This window comes from Gracilinanus agilis, chromosome 2 (genome assembly GCF_016433145.1).
Source record: "Gracilinanus agilis isolate LMUSP501 chromosome 2, AgileGrace, whole genome shotgun sequence".
Taxonomy (NCBI): domain Eukaryota; kingdom Metazoa; phylum Chordata; class Mammalia; order Didelphimorphia; family Didelphidae; genus Gracilinanus; species Gracilinanus agilis.
Window position 1 is genome coordinate 651,522,467 of NC_058131.1, and position 21,378 is coordinate 651,543,844.

A 21,378-nucleotide genomic window follows, 5' to 3' on the forward strand; every position below is an offset into this window, starting at 1 on the left:
GTGTCCCTCACTCTCTTTTTCTGTCTCTCTTTCACTCTGTCTCTCTGTCTGTTTCTCTTTCTGTCCCTCATTCTTTCTCTGTCTCTCTGTGTGTCTCTCTGTTTCTCTCTGTGTCCCTCGTTCTCTGTCTCTCATTCACTCTGTCTCTATTTCTCTCTCTGTCTCTCTCTCTGTCCCTCGTTCTTTCTCTCTGACTCTCACTCAGTCTGTCTCTCCGTCTGTGTCTTTCTGTGTCTTTCTACCTGTTGCTCTCTGTCTCTCATTCTTCCTCTGTTACTTTCTCTCTCTCTCTCTCTGTCTCTCTGTCTCTCTCTCTCTTTCTTCTCTCTCTCTCTCTCCTCTCTTTCTCTCTCTTTCTCTCTCTTTCTCTCTCTCTTTCCCTCTCTTTCTCCCTCTCTGTCTCTCTCTTTCTGTCTCTCCCTCTTTCTCTCACTCCCTCTTTTTCTTACACACACACACACACACACACACACACACACACACACACACACACACACAAAATCACCTCCCTCAACAGGATTGCATTGAGGTAGCTGAGATGTTCAATTTGATTCAAGCAAGTTTTTTTGAGTTAGTGAAAAAACCACAGGACAGCTGGGTAGCTCAGTGGATTGAGAGCCAGGCCTAGAGACGGGAGGTCCTGATTTCAAATCTGGCCTCAGACACTTCCTAGCTGGGTGACCCTGGGCAAGTCACTTGACCCCCATTGCCTAGTCCTTGCTGTTCTTCTTCCTTGGAACTGATACTTAGTATTGATTCTAAGACTGACAATTAGAGTTTAAAAAAAAGAGAAAAGAAAGGAAAAATGTACTGCTGAATCATCACAGAGTTGGAAAAGAAGACCATAGTGACCTCCATTATTGCAGAATAGAATATACATGGATTTAAAAATTTTACATAAAACATATAGGATTCTAAAATATACAGAGAATTTTCTTCATGGCAGCCATGTGAAGGTACATAGCATTATCCCCATTTTGGAGATAAGGAAACTAAGGCTTAGAGTTGAGATCAAATGAAATGTGCAACCAAGTCTACTCATTCCAAATGCACATATCATAGTCTTCCAGAACACTGAATCTGTAGTCAAAAGGATTCTAGATTTAGAGCCAGAAGAATCCTTGAAAGCCACTTGATCCACCCCAAGGTCCTCTGTGGTAAGTGTCAGAACTGGGATTTGAACTCAGGTCCCCGGACTCCACAGCCAATGCTATATCCAGATGACCTGCATTTGAATCTTCTGGACTCCCATTGCTAAATCTCATTGTCAAACCCAAACCCTTTAGAAGAAATTGAGACCCAAAGGAAAGAAGTGAGCGTGGGCCACTTGGCAAGTCCATTGCAGAGCTGAGTCTACTTCTACCATGGCCTGGTCTGGTAACCATTTAGATCAATGGTGTTGATACTCAGAAAGAGATTCCTACGTCCCCACAGATGGACGCCAATCAGCATTATGTCATATAGGGGGCAGCTGGGTAGCTCAGTGGATGGAGAGCCAGGCTCAGAGATGGGAGGTCCTGGGTTCAAATATAGCCTCAGACACTTTCCAGCTGTGTGACCCTGGGCAAGTCACTTAACCTCCATTGCCAGGCCCTTACTATTCCTTTACCTTGGAATCAATATACAGTGTTGATTCTAAGATGGAAGGTAAGAATTAAAAAAATAATAAAACAACAAAACAGTATGTCGTATCGTATTTTGATTCTTTTCGTTAAATATATCCCATATACATTTCCTCTGGAGTGTTGTGGGCCAGAGGCCCAGGATGGAAGGCTGGACAGGGCACATATTTGATATCTTTGATTTAAATAGTAATACCTGCTATGAATGAAATCATATCTATAATTATATAAATGTAATATTTCTGTTTATTAATATTTAATTAATGCACATTAAATATTAATGAGCAATTATTAAATAATTATATATATGTAAATTAAATAAATTTAAATTTATGTGAAAATGATTTTAAAATAACCAGCATGGCAAATGGCATTCTGGGAGAGAAAAGGAGATCCGTACATTGGGAACATAGACGTCCATTCAAATTTGCTTTTTTACATGTCCAACCCAAAAAATAACTCCGCAGAAACCTGGCGATGATGGAGTCCTGTGTAAACGTAAACCAGGATGATGGGCTGCGATAGGGCCCTGAACCCCACCAGGGCTGGGACAAGATGAATTGTAGTAAAGAGCATTTGTGACCGCCGTAATAACTCTTAACTCGTATACAGGGCTTGCTATGTGCCAGGCACGGTGCTAAACACTACAAATTTTATTATTTTTTAAAACCCTCGTCTTCTGCCCTAGTAACAATTCTAAGACAGAAGGGCAAAGGCCGGGCAAATGAGAGTTGGTGACGGGGCCCCCGAGCAGCCCCTAAATACCTTACAAATTAAATTGTTTTATCCTCACAATCATTCTATAAGGTGGGAAATATTATTATCCTCCTTTTACAGGTGGGGAAACGGAGGCATCTGAAGGTTAAAACGGCTCTCTCGGGTTCACAACAAATGTTCGAGGTTGGATTTGAAATGGGTCTTTGTGACTGCAGGCCCGGGGCCCACCCGTTGCCTCCTCATGGAGGCCTAAGAATAGTATTGGAGGCCTCGGGCTCAGGGATTCTGAAGTTCTAGCCCGCAGCAGGACGCAGGAAGGGCCGTGGGGACGGGCCTGGATGAAGCCCGGGCCGTAGCTCTCTGTCCTGTGGGTCCTTTCTCTGGGCAAAAGTGCTGATGGCAAAGGCTGCCTGGCTGCTGTGACAGAAGTGCTTAGCCCCAGGCAGAAGCATCCAGGCCCAAGCTGGCAGCCCCACGCATTGTTTCAGTCATTTCATCAGAGCCAGAGGCCTCGGCCCGGGGAGGCGGCCTATAAATTCTCCAGCCCGCACTTCCCACAGAGCGAGGCCGTGCCTGGTCATGACTCTCCTGGCTCTGCTGCTCCTTCCTGCCTTGGTCCCGCCAGCCCGGGCAGCGGCATTCCCTGGGCACCTGGCCTTGGGTGAGTGAAGGCCTCCGCCTCCCTGGGACCGTGGCCTGGAAGGAGGGTCTCCCCGGCGCCGGTGCCTGAAGAGAGGCCGGGGAGACCAGGCCTGGCATCGTCCTTGTCCTGGGCAGGAAGCTGCCCCTGACCCCCGGGCAAGACCGTCCCTTCCACACCAGCCTAGAGGGAATGGGAGAGGAGGGATGTGTGGGGGGAGTCATGGCAGGCTCTCACCAGGGTCCCGTGGATACGAGAGAGAGGAGAGGAAGCCAGGAATCTGGGAGGATGCCATCCGCCATTTTACCCCTCGTGTTCCCTCCCTCCTGGGACCCTCAATGAACAAGGCTTTGGGGAAGGGACTCCTCCCACCCAGGCCGCTGAGGCGACTGCAGTGTCCTGTCCATCCTCCTTCCAGACTGGCCCCAGGACTGTGGGGTCGCCCCATCCCACCACTCGGGCTCTGCTGAAAGGATCATCCAGGGCAGCGAAGCCAGGCCTCACTCGTGGCCTTGGCAGGTGTCCATGCAGGTAGGACGGTCCCCTGAGAACCGCCAGCTCCGGGGCTTTAGGTAGGAGGGATCCGAGTGCTTTTCTTGGGGGGCCTCTCACCAGGGCTCTTAGTCTAGTCCCCATGTCCCCCTCCAGGAGGAAAGGGCACAGGCCTCTTCCTTCCCCAGGAGTGAGTATCGCCTCCCGGACCCTACGGTGGCCGGACGCACATTTCTCGCCTTTTCTGTCTCTGACAAACCTAGAAACTTTAACTCTGCGAGATGAGACGACGCCTAGAAGCGTAAACTTTAGGTATTTGGAGAAAGTCCAAGTCCAACTCTGAGCTATTTGGGGAAAACCCACACTTGCATTTTAGGAAGATACTGAGGAACGCTAGAACTTATTTATTTATTTGTCATTATTTATTTACTTGTTTGTTTTTATTTCTATTTTTTTTTTTTTTGGAACACTAGAACTTTAAGGAAACTGATATGAGGAAAATCCAAATTTACCTAAAAGAAAGGTTTTAAAGAAGGATACTTCTCAGTGTAAAGGACTCACTTTATACCAAATAGATTATTAAAATGGAGACTGATAACTTATAATTGCAGGATTGGTGTTTTGAAAAATATATATCTGGGTGCCACGTGGTATTCCCAAGTACCTGGGGTTAGAGGAGATTAAAGAATACATTTAAAATAAAATTTGAGGCACAAATATTTGAAAATTTGAAAAAAATTTAACTTCGTTTTCAGGAACAGAATTTTTAGACACACACACAGACAGCTTCTTCGAGCTTTCCGAGGGAGCAGTCTTGGTTTCTCCTTACCACCCCGACCCCTGCTTCCATTCTCTTCCCTTCCGCTGCCCTCCCAAGGCTTTAGCCGCCTTCTCTCCATCACCTCCACCCCCCGCGTTCTTGTGAGACATTATTGCCCAGGGGTGGGACTCTTGACACACAAGATGTTTCAACGCTTTGAGAAAATGGCGTTCTCTGCCGGCCACACACGTGTTGGGGCATCCTCTCTCCTCTCCTCACTCTCAGGCTCGAGTCCAGGGGAGCCACAGGTTTGTCCATGTCTGTGGGGGGACCCTGATCCATCCCAGCTGGGTCCTTACTGCCGCCCATTGCTTCTCTGGGTAAGTGGGTGTTTCTTTCGGGCAGGGGGATGGCTGGAGGCAGGAAGAGAGAAGGGGAGGCCCCGACTTCCCTAACCTGGGGAGGATAGGTTGGGGGGCCTATCAGCAAGTCCTTGGATTCAAAGCCACAAGAAGCCCTAAAGATTAGCCAGTCATTTTATAGGCGGGAAGACCGAGTTCCAAAGAGGAGTAAATGACCAACCCACGGTCACAGGAGTGAAAAGCTGCAGAAGGACGCTGCCTCCACCGAGGCCTTCTGCCTCCACGCATGACTAGGACCTCCAGACTCTGGATGGGGGGCTCCCAGGATCCCTTCCCTGTAATCAGCTGTGAGATGACGGACCCTCCCAGGGGCGTTTTGCATTTTAAAAGAGAAATATGGCGTGCTTCACTGAAAAAATGCCTTGGAATTCGTCTATTCATTTGTTTTATAGCAATTACACGTAATAACACCTTTCCACATGAGTTTTCCGGAGTTATAGGATCCAAATGGTCTCCCTTCGTCCCTTCTCTTCCCTTTCCTGGAGCTGGCAAGCAATTCGATCTGGGTGGTGCAGGGGAAAGAATGTCTTCCGTAGTGGAATTCCGGGATGCCCCAGTCTTGGGGTTGGGAAGATGTTTGGGAGCAGGAGGGTCCTCACCGGTATCCCTCACAACAAGGCGGTCACTTCTCCGTCCATAAAACCCAAGAAAGGGACACCCTCATTTTCTCTGGGCTCAACACCCAGATCTCCTTGGATTGCCCCGAAAGGGCCCCTCCTTGACCTCAGTTCCCTCAGCACGGCCACTTGGGCTCCCCTTCCCCGAGATGGCCTCTGGGCCATCCTCCCCCAGGCTCAGTGCTGGCCGTGGCCGGGGCTGACTCCATCGCGCCATGCCAGGGGGAAGACAGAAGATGTTGCCAATTGGCGCATCGTGCTGGGCAAACACCGACTCAACCAGACGGAGGCGACCCAGAGGGTGCACCGGGTGAAGCGAATATACCGGCACGAGCACTTCCACTACCCACAGCTGGACCGGCTGAACAACGACATCGCCCTGGTGCGGCCGCTCCACGACATCCCCAGCGGCCCCTACGTGCACTATGCCTGCCTGCCTCCCTTTGGAGGCCCCGGCCTGAGGCCCGGCCAGCTCTGCTGGGTCACGGGCTGGGGAGGCACCCAAGGTAATTAGAACGGGAAGAGGAGGCCATCCTATCACCCCCAAAGGGTTATAATCAATCGGGGAGCATTTATTAAGCGCCTACTATGTTCTAGGCACTGTACTAAGCACCAGGGGTAGAAAAAGAGGCAAAAACCAATCCCTGCCCTCAAGGAGCTTACAGTCTAAAATTTAATATTTAATTTACATTTACATATTGATTTTATGATGGAGGATGATTTTTATATGTTTATATAGTATATAACAATTTAATATTAATTTTAAAATAAATTATAGACTAAAATAAGTCTCATTGGAAAGACAATACACAGACAAATATATACAAAGCCATTCTATTTTCAGGGAAAATGGGTAATTTGCAGAGGGATAAATGCACTAGAAGTAAGAGGGGCTGGGAAAGGTTTCCTATGGAAAGTGGAATTTTAGCTGAGGCTTAAAGGAAGCCAGGGAAGTTAGTAGTCAGGAGTAGAGAGGAGAAAACCTTCCAGGCAAGGGGGAGAGCCAGAGAAAATGTCCACAAGTAGGACGATGGAGAGTCTTGTGCTTAGAAGAGCCAGCAGGCCAACATCTCTAGACTGAAGAATAGCTGTTGGAAAGTAAGGTATGAGAAGATTGGGGGGGTGGGGGAAGCTAGGTGGTTCAAGGGTTTGAGAGCCAGAGCCAGACTCTTTTTTTTTTTTTAAACTCTTACCTTCTGTCTTAGAATCAGTACTATGTATTGGCTCCAGGGAAGAAGACTGGTAAGGGCTAAAGTGGGGGTTAAGTGACTTGCCCAGGGTCACACAGCTAGGAAGTGTCTGAGGCCAGATTTGAACCCAGGACCTCCCATCTCTACGTTTGGCTCTCAATCTACTGAGCCACCCAGATTAACCCCCCCCCCCCATCCCAGACCCTTCCTAGTTGTGGGACCCTGGGCAAGACATTTAACTCCTATGGCCCAGCCTTTACTGCTCTTCTGCCTGGGAACCAACACACAGTACTACTCCTAAGATGGAAATAGAGGTTTTAAGGGGGGGAAAAAGGAGAAGATGGGCAGGTAGGAGAGGGCTAAGCTTTAAAGGGTTGTGAACGCTGAACGGAGCATTTTGTATTTGCTCCTCGAGGCCATAGGAATCTGCTGGCGGAGGGAAAGGACATGATCAGGCCTGAATTTTAGGAAAATCGCTTTAATGGCCAAATGGGGGATCGTTTGGAGCAGGGAAAGCCTTGAGACAGCCAGAGCCAGCAGCAGGCTATGCTGTCAGTCGGGGTGGGAGGGGACGAAAGCCTGCGCCACAGTATGGGAGGGAAGGAGATGTGGCAGAGGCCTGAGCTTGAATCTGGGGGCGAGAAATCCCGAGGAGTCCCGGACGCGGCCTCGATGGTGAAGCTGAGCGCCGGGACGAGGCCGGCGTCCTTTACCGTCCTGGGGAGGCTGACGGGGAAGATCACGAGCTTTGTTTTGGACGTGGTGAGGTTAGGATGCCTACCGGGCCGGGGGGAGGCCAGGAGAGACGCTGGGCCAGGACGAGTAGATTTGGGAATCAGCAGCATAGAGGAATGCATTAAAATTATTTTCAGGAGTTCATTTGTTCATTCAAAATAAATTCATTAAATCCGCGGGAGTGGTTTCCCGCCTCCACTCCTCTGCCCACGTCCTTCTCCAGCGGTCCGGTGTCCGTGACAGAATGCTCTTAGAGCTTATCCTCGCCCAAAGGGTCCTCATGTGTCTGCTTCTGCCAGGTGGGGAGGAGAACCTGACGCTGTCCAGTGTTCTGAATCAAGCCCAGCTCCCTGTCATGGACTTCAGCACTTGTCAACAGGACAAGGTCTGGGGTGACAAAGTGAGCCCAACCATGCTGTGTGTGGGCTTCGGGGACCTCCCAGGGGCCCCCGCCGCGTGCCAGGTAAGGAAGCAGACCTGAGAGGCGCCCCGTTTCTCTTCTCCCACATCCTGAGCCGGGGGGGGGGGGGAGGGGGGGGCTGGGGATGCCCTCGTGCTGCCCCCATCCTCCATTGCTTCTCTCCCAAGAGGCAGCTTCCCTTTCCGTCCTCAGCGTGGGCCAGACTTGTGGCATCTTCCACGCTCTTTACCTTACTGTTATGTACGGGCTGACTCGATTGCGCTTCTTCATTGATCTTCTCCTTTTAAAAGAGGATTCAGTACGTCAAAGTGAAATCCGCGTCCCACTTCTTGGGGAACACGCAGGGTCCCTTCCGTCTTTATTAGGCTTTGCTCTCTGAGGGGCCGAACGTTTCCTGGGATTGCGGCGAACGGGACGTCCTCGTGGCCGTGTGCTTTGGGCTCCGGCCGCTTCCCAATCCTCCGTGCCGCGTCCTGCTGGGAGCCAGGCAGGGCGGTCACTCAGAGGGACTTAGGAGGGCTCTAAAAAAAGGAATCTTCACCAAAGGAGGCTGCACGTTTTCTGGCCAGGGCCCAGCCTGTCCTGTTCTTTGGGGGGGCCACAGGACCTGTTTTCACCTGCTGGTGGGATAGAAGGCTGGGGAATATACCGCAGGATTTGCTGGCTGGCCCGAGCCTCTCCTGGGCCCCTTATTCCTGGCGCCCCAAAGACATGGGCTCGCCGGGGCCTTGCATAGCTGGACGCACAATCAGTCAGTGAAAACCCCTCTAACTGGGCTCTCTCGTTGGCGTTTTCCAGGGAGACTCGGGGGGCCCCTTGCTTTGCCAGATGGGAAGGAATGAGTGGGAAGTCCACGGCATAGCCAGCTTTGGGCCCGTTGGCTGCCGAGCTGAGAACAAGCCCAGCGTCTTCACCAGGACGGCTTCCTACAGGCCATGGATCGAGGCTACCAGAATCCGTGACTTCTTCTTCTATTGAACCCAAAGGGATGGTCTATGGATGGTCGTTAAAATAAATCTTGTTGGATAAGGCAAACTCAGGAAATGAGACGCAGCTCGCAGCTAGAGAAGGCTGACCTCAAATTCAAACTGCAGGCTGCTTTTATAGCCAGGACTAAACAACTTCCATATTAAAGCAAGACAATCCCAATCCGTACACATTTGGGTTTGTTTTCTTTTTTTAAACCCTTACCTTCTGTCTTAGAATCAATATTGTGCATTGGTTCCAAGGCAGAAGAGCGTAATGGCTAGGAAATGAAGATTAAGTGACTTGCCCAGGGATCCCTAGCTAAAAAGTGTCTGAGGCCAGACTTGAACCCAGGTCTCTAGGCCTGGCTCTCTATCCACTGAGCTACCTAGCTGCCCCCCCTACACATTTCAATGAGGAGATGAGATTAGCGTTGCCTCCACTTGTCCTCTATTAACAGCATCATCAGAGATGGGCACGCCATTTTGTATAGGCTAGCTGCCACGAACTCAAAGTCTAAACGCCATGAAGTCACTCAGACTGACTGCACCATGGGCTGACGTTGTTCAGTCTCCCCTTTGGTGCTGACCATCCTCCTGGTGCAGTTCCACCATTGAATCTGTATTGCTTCTCTTTTCTTAACGGCATCATCCTAATCTCTGCTGTCTGCAATTTGGGCCTGGGAATTGGTTCTTTGCCCCAAGGAGGCACACTAAGCACAAGCAACACAGAATCCCTACGAGGACATATAAAAGAAAACCCATAAAGAGATACTTCAGCCGTGGGAAATTTGGGAGCCAAGAGGTTAGCCATTCCCGTGGGACCAGGGTTCCCTACCGTCCTCCTGGAGCTTGTTCCAGGCACTCCAAACTGAGCCCACGTAGGTATGGATGCTCTTGTGGTGGATGGACTCTGGGTACAGCATTCTGAGAGAGAGAGAAAGAGAGAGAGAGAGAGAGAGAGAGAGAGAGAGAGAGAGAGAGAGAGAGAGAGAGAGAGAGAGAGAGAGAGAAAGAGACAGAGAGAGAGAGAGAGAGAGAGAGAGAGAGAGAGAGAGAGAGAGAGAGAGAGAGAGAGAGAGAGAGGAGTTATAGAAGCTGTCCTGAGAACTTCCTGTTACATCTTTAATTTTTATACTTTTTTCTCAAGTTCCCAGATGCTGGCAAGATTTACATTTTTTCTCTAAACATTGTAAAGCTCAACGTTACCTAAAAATTGGCATAAGAGTACATTTATGTTTTCATATAGATTACATTTTAGTCTAAACAGAATTCAAGGCTACCAAGACTTTATGTTATTCAATTATTATTTTGATAATAGACCTTCAACATATTTCAGAGGGTGGGTTAAGTGTGACAACTTTTAAACTTATGGAGTTAAGTTCAGCATGGGAAAGTAGTGAAGCAAGAAAGTATTTTGATTTGCCATGCTGTGCCCTTCAAATTTCTGAGACAGAGAGAGATTAAAGCAGCTTCTGCTATTTTGCTGAGGGTATGAACTGTTAACTCATTAAATGCTGATTTATTATAGAGTGTTTAGGGGATTTCTATAAGGGGATTTCTATAAGACTTGGAGCTTTCCTAAAGATATAGATTATAATAATTTCAATAATAAGAAGTGTTGGTCAGAAGGGAGTCACACAGAGGGGTTTGATTGGGTTTTCCGGCCATCCTGTGGCCAATTTTCAGGTCACAGGGGTCAGGGTAGGACCATGTCTAACTGCACTGACTTGATGGAACCTTGTTTCTCTTGGGGGGGAGGGGGTCTCGGCAATTCCTAACCCAGGAGGGCCCATACCCTTCCCCTATCTGCTAGGAGGAAATCCAGAGCCAGAAAGAAGAAAATGAAGGATTAAGGGCCTTTGCTGCACCTTTGGTTTCATTAACAAATATTTACAAAAATTTGTTCACTTTATTCAGGAATGTCCAGACTGTGTCTGGTCCCATACATGGGTAATAGGATAGAAAAAGCAGATTTGGTCTCACTAAAGGGGGAAGCATAGCAAAAACTTAGATGGCTGCACACTTGCTTTTGAGGGCTGTCTAGGAGACAGGGTAGGAATGGACCAGAAGCCAAAACACCCACCCAAGCCACATCTGCTGTTCCTATTTGAAGAGAGCCAATAATATCCTTTTTTTAAAAAAACCCTTACCTTCCATTTTGGAATCAATACTGTGTATTGGCTCCAAGGCAGAAGAGTGGTAAGGGCTAGGCAATGGGGGTCAAGTGACTTGCCCAGGGTCACATAGCTGGGAAGTGTCTGAGGCCAGATTTCAACCCAGGACCTCCCAACTCTAGGTCTGGTTCTCAATCCACTGAGCTACCCAGCTGCCCCCAATAATATCCTTTTTTGGTTACACAGGAAATAAAATTCCTATGGGGCTTTCCTAAAAAAACTACTTGTGTTATCAGGCTTCCCGGCTTAAGAAAAATCCTCAGAAGACCCTTTCAATCTTGAATGGTCACATTTTTACTCAGGGATAGGGAATAATTATATCCCACTTGACATCCTATTTTCTGATCTATTGCCCTATTCAGTTCATTACACAAAGCTGGTATCTTGACAATATGTTGGAAGCTCAAAGATGGCAAGAATTATAAAAGTGACTTTTTTCTCCTAACTAAACATGAATAAATGGGAAGATTCATTCTTCTAGCCCATGGCAGTACAATTTGGTTTGTTTTGTATCTAGGTAAGCTTTATTGATTGCAAAATAATAACTACACATCTTGGATGTCTGCCCTGGGGTTCACGAGGGGCATCTCTTCCCCCAAAGAAAAGGGGGGGGGGAACTACATAACCAGGAACTAGTTCGGTTAAAGGCACAATTGGCATGTTGGATCAGATGTGTATAAATACTGGGCTGCCTTGTTTCCCTAACCCCAAGGGCACACAATAGGGTACAAAGCTCAAACAACAAATTCATTGTAGATAATATGAGAAGTATCAGGTCCTCATTATCAGGGTCAAACAAGTGTCCAAAAGACCATTGATTGGTGTTGGGGTTCTTTCTCAGCTTAACTGGGTCAGGGCTTGTTTCCTCTCTGGGCTGAAGTCAATCACAACAAGCTTCACATGGGAGTGATGTATCCACGTCATCCACTCGGCAACCTCGGTGGCAGTACGACTGGTCAGCAGGATCTGGACAAGCCTCCACCCATTTGCTCGATTGGCCTCTGTTCCCCAAAATATATCTGTAGCCCAAAGATTTTGGTAGTTCAATAGAATTAATCCACAGGTGTTCAAATGATACGGGCAATAAAATCAATTTGTGAATGTTCGGTTGATAGGGTCACCCACTTTTTCTCTGCTTTTGTGACAGTTTTCTTCTATGAAAAGTTAAACTAGAAAGGTAGCTGGAGACCACACTTGGCAAGCCTGAAGGACAAGGGTCTTGGTTCCTAAATCAGTATTAGTCCAAGCAGAAAAATGATAAGCAACTTACAGAATAGATAAAAGGTCCGTAACACAGAGAAAACTAATAAAACCATTGAGTGAAGAATAAAGAAAGCCAATAGAGCAATAGTTTTAGAGGTGGTAAGTCCTTTGGCGGCATTCATGATCTTCAGGAGTCTGGTAAGCATTTCTCAAAGAACTTGGCAGGAATCAGGGCAGGTATTTCCTCCAGTCTCCAGGTTCTAGGTCACTTGTTGAGATCCTCTATGCTTCTAAAGCTTGTTAGTGTTAAGACTCAGCATAATATAGCAAAACATCACAAAATCTAATCAGATTTGCTTTCCAGTAATTAATTCAGGTGGCGAAACTAAGTTTAGATTCTATTAATCTAATTCTAATAAAGGAGCTATGAGAAGAACACCAATTTAGGAACCTGTAATTCACCTGAAACTTCAGAGAATTTCAATATTTACATAGCATTCCTTCTTTGTATCTTTACCCAACCTTGTATCTAATATGCGCAATGCCATAAATAGAATAGGTGGAATTGTATTTTTAAAATTATATTTAATTGATTAAGAAAATTTTTCCATGGTTATATGATTCATGTTCTTTCCCTCCCCTCCTTCTACCCCCCCCCTTATAGTCAACATGCAATTCCACTGGGTTTTACATGTGTCATTGATCAAGACCTATTTGTTAGGAGGAATTTGAAAACAAACAACAAAAGGCCATGAAGACCTGACTTGGAAAATGAGCCCTTCTGTCCATTAACACTACCAGACAGAGGCTTCAAAATAGGAAAAAGAAAAATTTTAAATTTTTTTTTTAAACCCTTGTACTTTGGTGTATTGGCTCCTAGGTGGAAGAGTGGTAAGGGTGGGCAATGGGGGTCAAGTGACTTGCCCAGGGTCACACAGCTGGGAAGTGGCTGAGGCCGGGTTTGAACCTAGGACCTCCCTGTCTCTAGGCCTGACTCTCACTCCACTGAGCTACCCAGCTGCCCCCAAATTTTAAATTTCTATATGATTTTGTGTGTAAAATCATTAATCTATTTTTTAAAGTTATTCTTACTAAAACATATTAAAAACCTGAATTTATCATGAGAAAAATTTGGAAGCCAGTCGTGTGTATGTGTAGCTCCTTGGATTTCTAACAATCTAATCTTGATGCTTCTTCAAAATTTTCTACTCCATTAAAAATGTAAAAACCTACTCTATCTTTATCCTATTCTTCTCTTTGAGAATATGCATGTATGTATAAATAGATATTTTATCTTGAAAGAATAAGATACATTAAGGACCTAATCTTATATATGAATATGTAACTATTAGCAAGTAGATGGCAAGCCAAAGAATTAATTTACTTACTTGCTTAAGATATGAAATTAACCACAAATTCAGATTAAAAACAGTAAAAATGTTCATATTTGTCTCCTATTGTAACTCAGATGTTTTAACAAATAGATTTAGTATTATAACAGCAAAAAATTCCTCTGTTCATCTGCCCTGATTTTAGAAATTTTCTATGAAAGGAAAAAGGAGGAACATAGTTATGACTATATCAGGACTGATCTGACATAAGTCATAGCATGGGGAAAACTTCCTTAGCTCTGTTTGATTTCAGGTAAAAGTCATAGTTAGCAGCCAATAATGCAGTAAAGTTCCACATTATTCATAGGATATCATAGCCAGGCTCAGAATTAATCAGGTGGAAAATTTTCCTATTCAAAATGGAAATAACCCAATAGAGAAAGTGAGTCAAGAGGATTCTACCTGTGCCTACACATGGCCATCCCCTCAGCTTTCCCAGGCAGAGACATCCCTTCAATCATGTAATATTGGCTTAATGATAATTCAGACAATCATAACTGAAATCAACACTCAGAAAAGCATCAAATTACAGTCCCAAGAGATTTTGTCCCAAATAGCAATATATAGCTTAGGGTTAAGTTATTATTTGTCTCTCTCATGTTATTACAATGACAATTAACAATAAGTACATATAAAAATATCTTGTTTATCCTTCATTTATAAATTAGGAATAACTGCATTCTGGAGGTTCAAACAAACAGTAAATACCTGATAGTTCACTCAAAACCCCAGAAAAATGCTAACTACAGTTAGCCTCCAATTCTATATTGCCTAGTAAGTCCTAAGGCGAAAATGAAATCTAAGGTCTATTAAGTTAATTCAAAGATGTGACTTCAATATAGACTTTATTAGAAGATGCAATTTCATAATTTTTACAAGTGATAGCTGAATAATTTATCAGATAAAACTTAATCTTTACTATAAGCAAACTTGTAGATTTCTCCACTTTGACTGGGAGTGGCTCTAGTTTCTCAAACTTCATTAATTTAGTGATATGTTGTCAACAGAACTTGTAAGATCCTGTGACTCTGCCTGAACAGAAGGTCCTAAAATCTTCATAGACAAGAGCAACTTAAGAAATTTTTGCTACTTCCCCCCCCCAGACAGTAAATTATTATTATCTAATTTAAAGCAAAATATACCAAATTGAATCTTTAACAAATCCAATAGAGTAATTATATTTAATAAAAATAGTAATAGCTATCTTATCATGTACCAGCCCCTGTGCTAAGCACTTTACAATTATGTCATCTGATCCTCGAAACAACCCTGAAAGGTAGATGCTATTATTCTTTTTTACAGATGAGGAAACTAAGATTGATAAAGGTGAAGTGACTTGTTTAAGGCTGTATGGCTAATATGTTTCTGAGACTGGATTTGAAATAGGATTTCTCGATCCATTTTTTGATTTCTTTTCTAAGCATAGTGTTTAAATGCCAAATAACACATTTTTTTTCATTAATTTCTAATTTATTACAATAATCCTAATAAGAGAACATGTCTCACTGTAAATGAGAACACATTATAATTTAGTTATAATTTAGTTTCAGTATAAAATTCAAGCAAATAAAGTCTGGATTTATAATTACAAATGGTAATAAATTCAAGATCTCAATTTTTGCCAAGGGCAATCAGCTCAAATTTTAGAGCCCACTGCTTTTAGTTAGCACCCTTTCATAGGTGCAAGGTGGCAGTCTTACATTCTCATCCCCTTCCTAGAGGTTCTAAGGATTGGGACACCCCCTTCCAGAGATCCTTCAAGGACAGAAGTTTTATATGTTATATTCAAATAATTTCATGCTGCAAATTTATTTTTATGGTTTCCATTTGGTAAATGTTATTTCCTTCTTATAGTCTATTTCTGTTCAGATGATTCAGCTACTAGTTACCTAAACAATGAAATTCTGTCAAATCATTTCAAACTGGCTTATTCTCTAGTAAGTGAAATCAACTTTTATTAAAACAATATATTTATCACCCTTCAAGAGAGTAGAGAGGTGTATGTTGATTGTACCTAATCTTAATCCTAGCTGTTAACTTCTAAAAATCCACTAAGTTGTTTTTAGTAAATAACATAATTTAGAAATTGACAGTAAAGATATTACATTTTAATTACAATCATTAGTCTCTAATTAGTTTATAGTGTCATACATTTCTACAAAGCAAAAGAATTTTTTGTCTGTTTATCTTGGCCATCCCCAACCTAACAGGATTGTGTAAGAAGGGGGGCGATTAGGAGGTTTGGGGTATAGTTGGTAACCCACTAGAAAGATGTATAAGGGCCTCTCCTCCCTCTCTGCCACCCCTCCTTACTGGGAGACAAAATGGGGTTTCCTGAGAAAATGGGGGATCCCTGTAACTCGTGCTGGGGTAGAGGGGTTAAAGAAATGTTGCCCCCTCCAGGGGAAATGAGTGTAACCCCAATAAGATGTCGGTGCCTCTCCTTATTTCCCTGCTGCAGGTCAGGCTCAAAATGGAGGTTAGCCTGCCTCCCTTCCTCAACCCCCTCACTCAGCCTCCCACCAATAGGATAGATGCAGATCGGACTAAAGGACTAAAGGGTTTATTTGAGGACTTGGTAACAAGGAAATGGAGATGGGGTTCACAGGAAAGTGGGTGTAGGGTAATTTCCTAAGCTCCCCCAGTCCTTAACTATGCCAGGTACCCACAGAGATCCAGATCCTGAGAATCTGATCTCTGTGTTCCCCAAAAGCAGCTTCACTGCCCCAAGCCCAAGATTATGTTTCTATACAATGAATGATATTAGATTCAAAGGGGATATTGTGGGGCAAAGCCCAAGACAAATGGGGTCCAGGGATCGGCTCCCCAGTGGAAGTCCAGACACCCTTGCCCAACTCAGTTGAAGCTGTTGTTGGATTTTCAACGAACTTCAGGAATCCGTATAATTCAAGAGTAACTGCAAGTCTTCTTAGAAAGTCTGAGGAAAAACTTCAGAGGGTCTCACAGCCAAAATACAACCTCCTCCTCCCTTGGCTTCCCCCCAAAGCTGATCCTTCTGGCTCTTCTGTCCCAGAACCCTTTGTTCCTCCACCAATGGTCACTGGTCCTGCCTCCTCAGTGTTCCAAATGCCAAGTTCCAAAATGCCCTAGCTTTCAATGCATCCTTGCAAGTGGCAAGCCAGGCATTAAGAACCAAAAGGAAAAAAAAGCAAATTTAATAAGAAAACCTTTCAAAGAAGCATGGCAGCTATCTTGGATGAGGCTCAATACAGGAACTCTCAAGGGACAAAAATTCTCTTGAGAAGCAGTTTATAATTTCTAGTTCTAGCTTCAGCCAATGGTATGTGTCCACCAGGTGTATGAGTTGTAATAATGTGGAATTGTTTCCATCCACAGCCCATAAAGCATGCTCCAAAAAGAAAATGGCATTAAGGAGCTACTAATGAAGATAAAGAGAGTTCTGCCAATTTCTGTTTGTTTTTGCCATCTCCAATCTAACAGGATTGTGAAGACAGAGAAAAAAAAGAATCTTACAGTTTTCCTTCTTATTCCCACTGAAAGTTTAATCAAAAAGTCAATGCAAGTAAGTCCCTGCTTAATATTACTGAGAGCTAGGAGAGCTATTTTGAGGTTTTATTAGATTTCCCTACACTTCTAAGTTCCCCTTTTGTGCTGTCTCATTGTAGTTTTTATGCTCCAACATATTCCTAGATAAAAAGGGCCTTGTGCAGGCTAAAGAACTTCTGAAGTGGAAGTCACCTCACTGCCTACATCACTCCCTTCCTGGGGCCCACCAAAATCTTTCCTTTGTAAAAGTTATTTCATCTCTGATTAATCCCTAGAAAAGAGATTCTTAAAAGTGCCACCTCTGATTCTGAAAAATGCAGTTAGTGTGGGCATTGTAATGAGGGGCAGTCTCAGTTGGAAGGTCCTGCCTCATAGCACTAATAATTTATTTGCCTAGGTTCTAGGTCTTCAGGTCCGGTTTTTAGCATATACAGCTGATAGTCATCAAAGTTCCTCTATTAATCTGGCCAATTTTGCTTCCAACAAATATTTAAGTACCAGGTCCAGTCCAAACTGAATTCTTCCACTTGAGGTTTGGACATTCTCAATTAAATGGACAGTTTCCCCTTGTCCCAAGCTTTTAACAGTTTGCTTAAGCAGGAGTTGGTAGGTTGTTTTACTCTGTCCTGTTTCCATGTAGATATTGGTATCTCCTTGTCTTGTGACAACATGAAGCTAAGCAAAACCATCTATTCAGCACTGCCCCATCCTTTCCACATGTGCTGATCCTTTTCTTTGTGCACAAATGAGAATAGAATCTGTTTTGAGTTTAGAATGTACTTCTCCTGAACTGGGAGAGTAATCCTGACTGCTTGGGGAAGTCCACTCCAATCTAAAATCACTAGCTGGGGAGACAGAGGGAAGGCTTAGTCAGGGATAGCCTTATGATGTGTGCCTCCTGCCTGGCTAGCCACATTTTTCAAGAGAAATCTGGAATTGGGTCTCACTCTGGTGAAATTAGGCAAACTCAGGAAAAAAGACAATGGAGTTTATTAATGTTCTATGGTGATTTGGGCAGAATGTCACTGGCCTTGAAGTCAAATTGCACTCTGCTCTTATAGAGAAGAGTATATTTCTACATAAGAGCAAGACAATCCTCATTGGTACAGTTCCTCTTCAGCTTCCCCCTTGTTATCTATAGAGGCTGAGTGTGTAAATGCCCACTGCTTCTTGCAGGCTATCATACAAAAGGGAATTCTTTGTTTTCTCTGAGTTTACACTTGTGAAAGGGAATCCTTTATTCCCTTTGTCTATTTTGAGTTAACACTTTGGTTAACAATAACTTAAGTATCCTTACTTAATACCTCCCAGATTGTTAAGACGCTTTAACTCTCCTTTGTCTACTTTTGAACTGAATCAACAAAAGCTTGAACACCATACTTAGTGGAGGAGCTCTCCACCTTTTCAACTAAATTAGCCAGGAAATGAGAATTCCCACTTCGATCAGCCAGGAATCTGTGAATTCTTTTGATGAGTATTCACTTCTCTCAGAAGGTAAGAAGTGGTTTCCACAAACACTGCCCCCTGGGCAATGCTGGGCAATTTGGAAACTGTGATTGGCTCTTGTGAAAAGGGAAAGGAACAAGAAGCCACTATAAAAGGCCCTGAATTTCTGGGACTAGAAGTTGACTCCAAGAAGGAGTTGGACTTCAAGAAGGAAGTCAGCTGCAAGAAGGTCGGCTTAAAGAAGAAAGTTGGCCTCAGGACTCACCTTCAGCTTGAGTCATCATCTTGACCTGCCTCTTGGAGGGAACTTGGGTGAGTAGATAGCTGGCTTTCTCTTCCTATCTTCTGGAGAGAGTTTAATTCCGTTTGAAGGTCAACAAGTCTTGGCTGAGTTAAGCACCAAAGCAATATTTAGTTAGATAGGCTAATGTCTTCTCAACCCTTTTGTATTTCACTGCTTTCACCCTTTCCACCTCTTTTGAAAATAAAAGCTATTAAAGTCATCTCAACTTTGAGCAACAATATTTTGAATCAATGACTACCATATTATTTGTAATTTTCATGTATTTTAGTGAAACCATTAAAATTTAATTCCTACAGCTGCCAGATACCCAAAGTCTAAAGGTTATGAGGCCATTCAGACTGACCCTGCACCAGTAGCTGACTTTGCATAGGGTGATGAGAACTGCACAGAATCCTGCATGATGGTGATGGGACTGAACTTCACTGTGGGATGAAACTGATAGGAGAGCATAGACTGAAGTGAGAGTTTTTCTCTGGTACCCAGGGAAGTACTGAGGTTTTTTTTTTGTTCTTGGCAGTCTGAAAAGCAGATGCTACTGAACCTTCTATAGCTCTTATTTGAAATTCCAACCATGATAATGTAATAGGTAAATAGGCTGAAGCAGATTTTGCAAGCAGGCTAGAGGAAAAACCTTGACTGTCAGCCATCGACATTCTAAATGGAATGAAGGAAAGAAAACTGTTTGCCCTTGAGGACTCTGGTCAAGCTGGGAAAGGGAGAGCTTGTGGATGCCTTTAACTGCCCAGTGAGGAGCCCAAGGAGTGTGGAGTTACCACTGAGAAGGAAGACCTGCCAGGGAAGATCAAGTGAGCAAGAAGATCTAGCTGGGGTGGTGGACATCCCAGGCTGAGACAAGCTCCTTGATTAGCATTTCCTGGATTTACCTTCTTATGGACCCATTTCCTGTACCATCAAGTGGAGCTGAAGTGGTCATGGCTTTGTGAGAGACCCATTTTCCTTTCTAGTCTGTAATAGTCTGATTAGTGCAGCGAAGGCTTTAACCCATTCTCCCAGCCCCTGTGTGGTCCCTAGTGATTAGATTCAGTGTGACCTTTCCCCCTTATTCCTGACCCTCAATTATTATTAAAACCCTGTGTTTATAATTCTTTTGTCCTTGTATTACCCTGTCACTAGTTGGTTTCACAGACTCCCTGGCTAGGTGGATCAGAATGACAGTTTAGGCCCAAAAGTCATTCCTGTCAACTGCCATTCCCCAAACTGCCAAACCCAATTTCCTAATTTGTTTGGTCCCAGTCTATTGTCTATTCCTGTCTCCTATCACCCTTCTGAACCCAGATAAAATATATGTTAACCCCAGGTTTTACCTTAAAAATAATAACTAAGGAGAATTTTCCTGGTTTTAGGGAATGGATTTTTTTCTTTTTGGATCCCTCCAAACCATCAAGCCCTACTTATTGAACTGAATCTTCCTGCTAATATTTATTAGTTGTTTGACCATAGAAAAGTTATTCAACTTTTTAGAGCCTTATAATATCCCCATCTAAAGTAGGGGTGATACTACTTTTTGTTCCTACTTTATAGCATTATCATGAGGATCAAAGGAGAGAATGTATGGAAAACACTTTTGTATTGCTGTGGAATGGAGACCTAAGTTCAAATGCCAGGACTGCTCCCTTGGGGATCTAAAGCAAGCATGAAAGTGGTTGGACTAGGTGATTACTGAGGTTCTTTCCAGCCCTAAATCTATAGGTTTATGTAAAAGTCAGTTAGAAATATTATTTCCTCTCAAGGAATATTGGCAGTTTAAAAGAAAAGTCTACATGATCCCAAAGGAATGAACTGCTAGTGATAATCTCAAGTGTTCACAGAGGTGAGATTTTGGTGGTAGCTGGGGAAAGTGGCTCTCTAATGTCCCACATTTTGAGTAGACTTACTCTTGGCTGACCAGAAAAGAGTTCTGTTGCCTATTCCATTTCAGTGCCTTACTTTTTCACAGGTGACATATGAATGAACTCTCATTTGGCCATTTTACACTATTTTTAGGTCCTACAGCAAAATCCCAGTTGCACAGCCTAAGATAAGATAAGATAGTGAATGTACCTAGGATGTTTTATAAATCTTCCAGTGTTATATAAATGTTAGGTACTACTACTTTTAGAAACTATTTTACTCAATTTTATGCCAAGAAAATGGAAAATTTACATGAAATAGATGAAATTACAATAAAACAAAATACTAACAATAACAATGAGAAATAGAACTCCCAAAGATAGGATCAGATGGATTTATAAGTAAAATAATATAAAATATTTAAAGAGTAAATAAATCCATTGTTACATATTTTTTCATGAAAATAATAAAATTGAGATAAATATTGTTGATATCTAAACTGTGGGCAGATAAAGTAGTAAAAGGAAACTAACTATACACCAATATGTCTACGAATTTCAATATAAAAAATATTGACTGAAATATTATCAACTACAATGACATATTAAAAAGATTATGCACTATGAACAAATTAAATTTATAACTGGAACATGTTATGTATAAATGGGCTAGATAGAGATAGCAGAGGGGTAGACTGAATACTACCACTGCTAATTGGGTGACAGCAGTGATAGTTCAGGTATGTGGCTAGAGCAAGATCACCTGAGTCTTGCCCCTAGCTAGATGTTGTACCACCTCCCTCCTTTATAACAGTGCCCAGGCAGGATCCTTCAGGTCAATGGATGATATCCCTTCAGGTCCCACCTGGGGTTGATTAATGATGGATATTGGGCTCTA

At 43.7% G+C, this 21,378-nt stretch overlaps 1 protein-coding gene across 1 annotated transcript; it reads left to right on the plus strand.

Moving 5' to 3' along the window:
- The first annotated feature begins 3,613 nt into the window (after window positions 1–3,613).
- On the plus strand, window positions 3,614–8,594 carry LOC123234307 (chymotrypsin-like elastase family member 2A). The gene is made up of 5 exons (XM_044660220.1): window positions 3,614–3,783; window positions 4,435–4,611; window positions 5,493–5,776; window positions 7,495–7,658; window positions 8,415–8,594. The coding sequence occupies exons 1-5, from the start codon at window positions 3,614–3,616 to the stop codon at window positions 8,592–8,594; spliced, it is 975 nt and encodes a 324-aa protein (XP_044516155.1).
- Window positions 8,595–21,378: the final 12,784 nt, after the last annotated feature.

What these genes read in the sequence shown, in the direction of transcription:
- LOC123234307 (XM_044660220.1), top strand. Translation starts at nt 3,614, where the DNA reads ATGTCCCCCTCCAGGAGGAAAGGGCACAGGCCTCTTCCTTCCCCAGGA. An exon ending in CCTAGAAGCGTAAACTTTAG is followed by an intron (nt 3,784 to 4,434) that starts GTATTTGGAGAA and finishes TTGACACACAAG; the next exon opens with ATGTTTCAACGCTTTGAGAA. An exon ending in GCCGCCCATTGCTTCTCTGG is followed by an intron (nt 4,612 to 5,492) that starts GTAAGTGGGTGT and finishes GCGCCATGCCAG; the next exon opens with GGGGAAGACAGAAGATGTTG.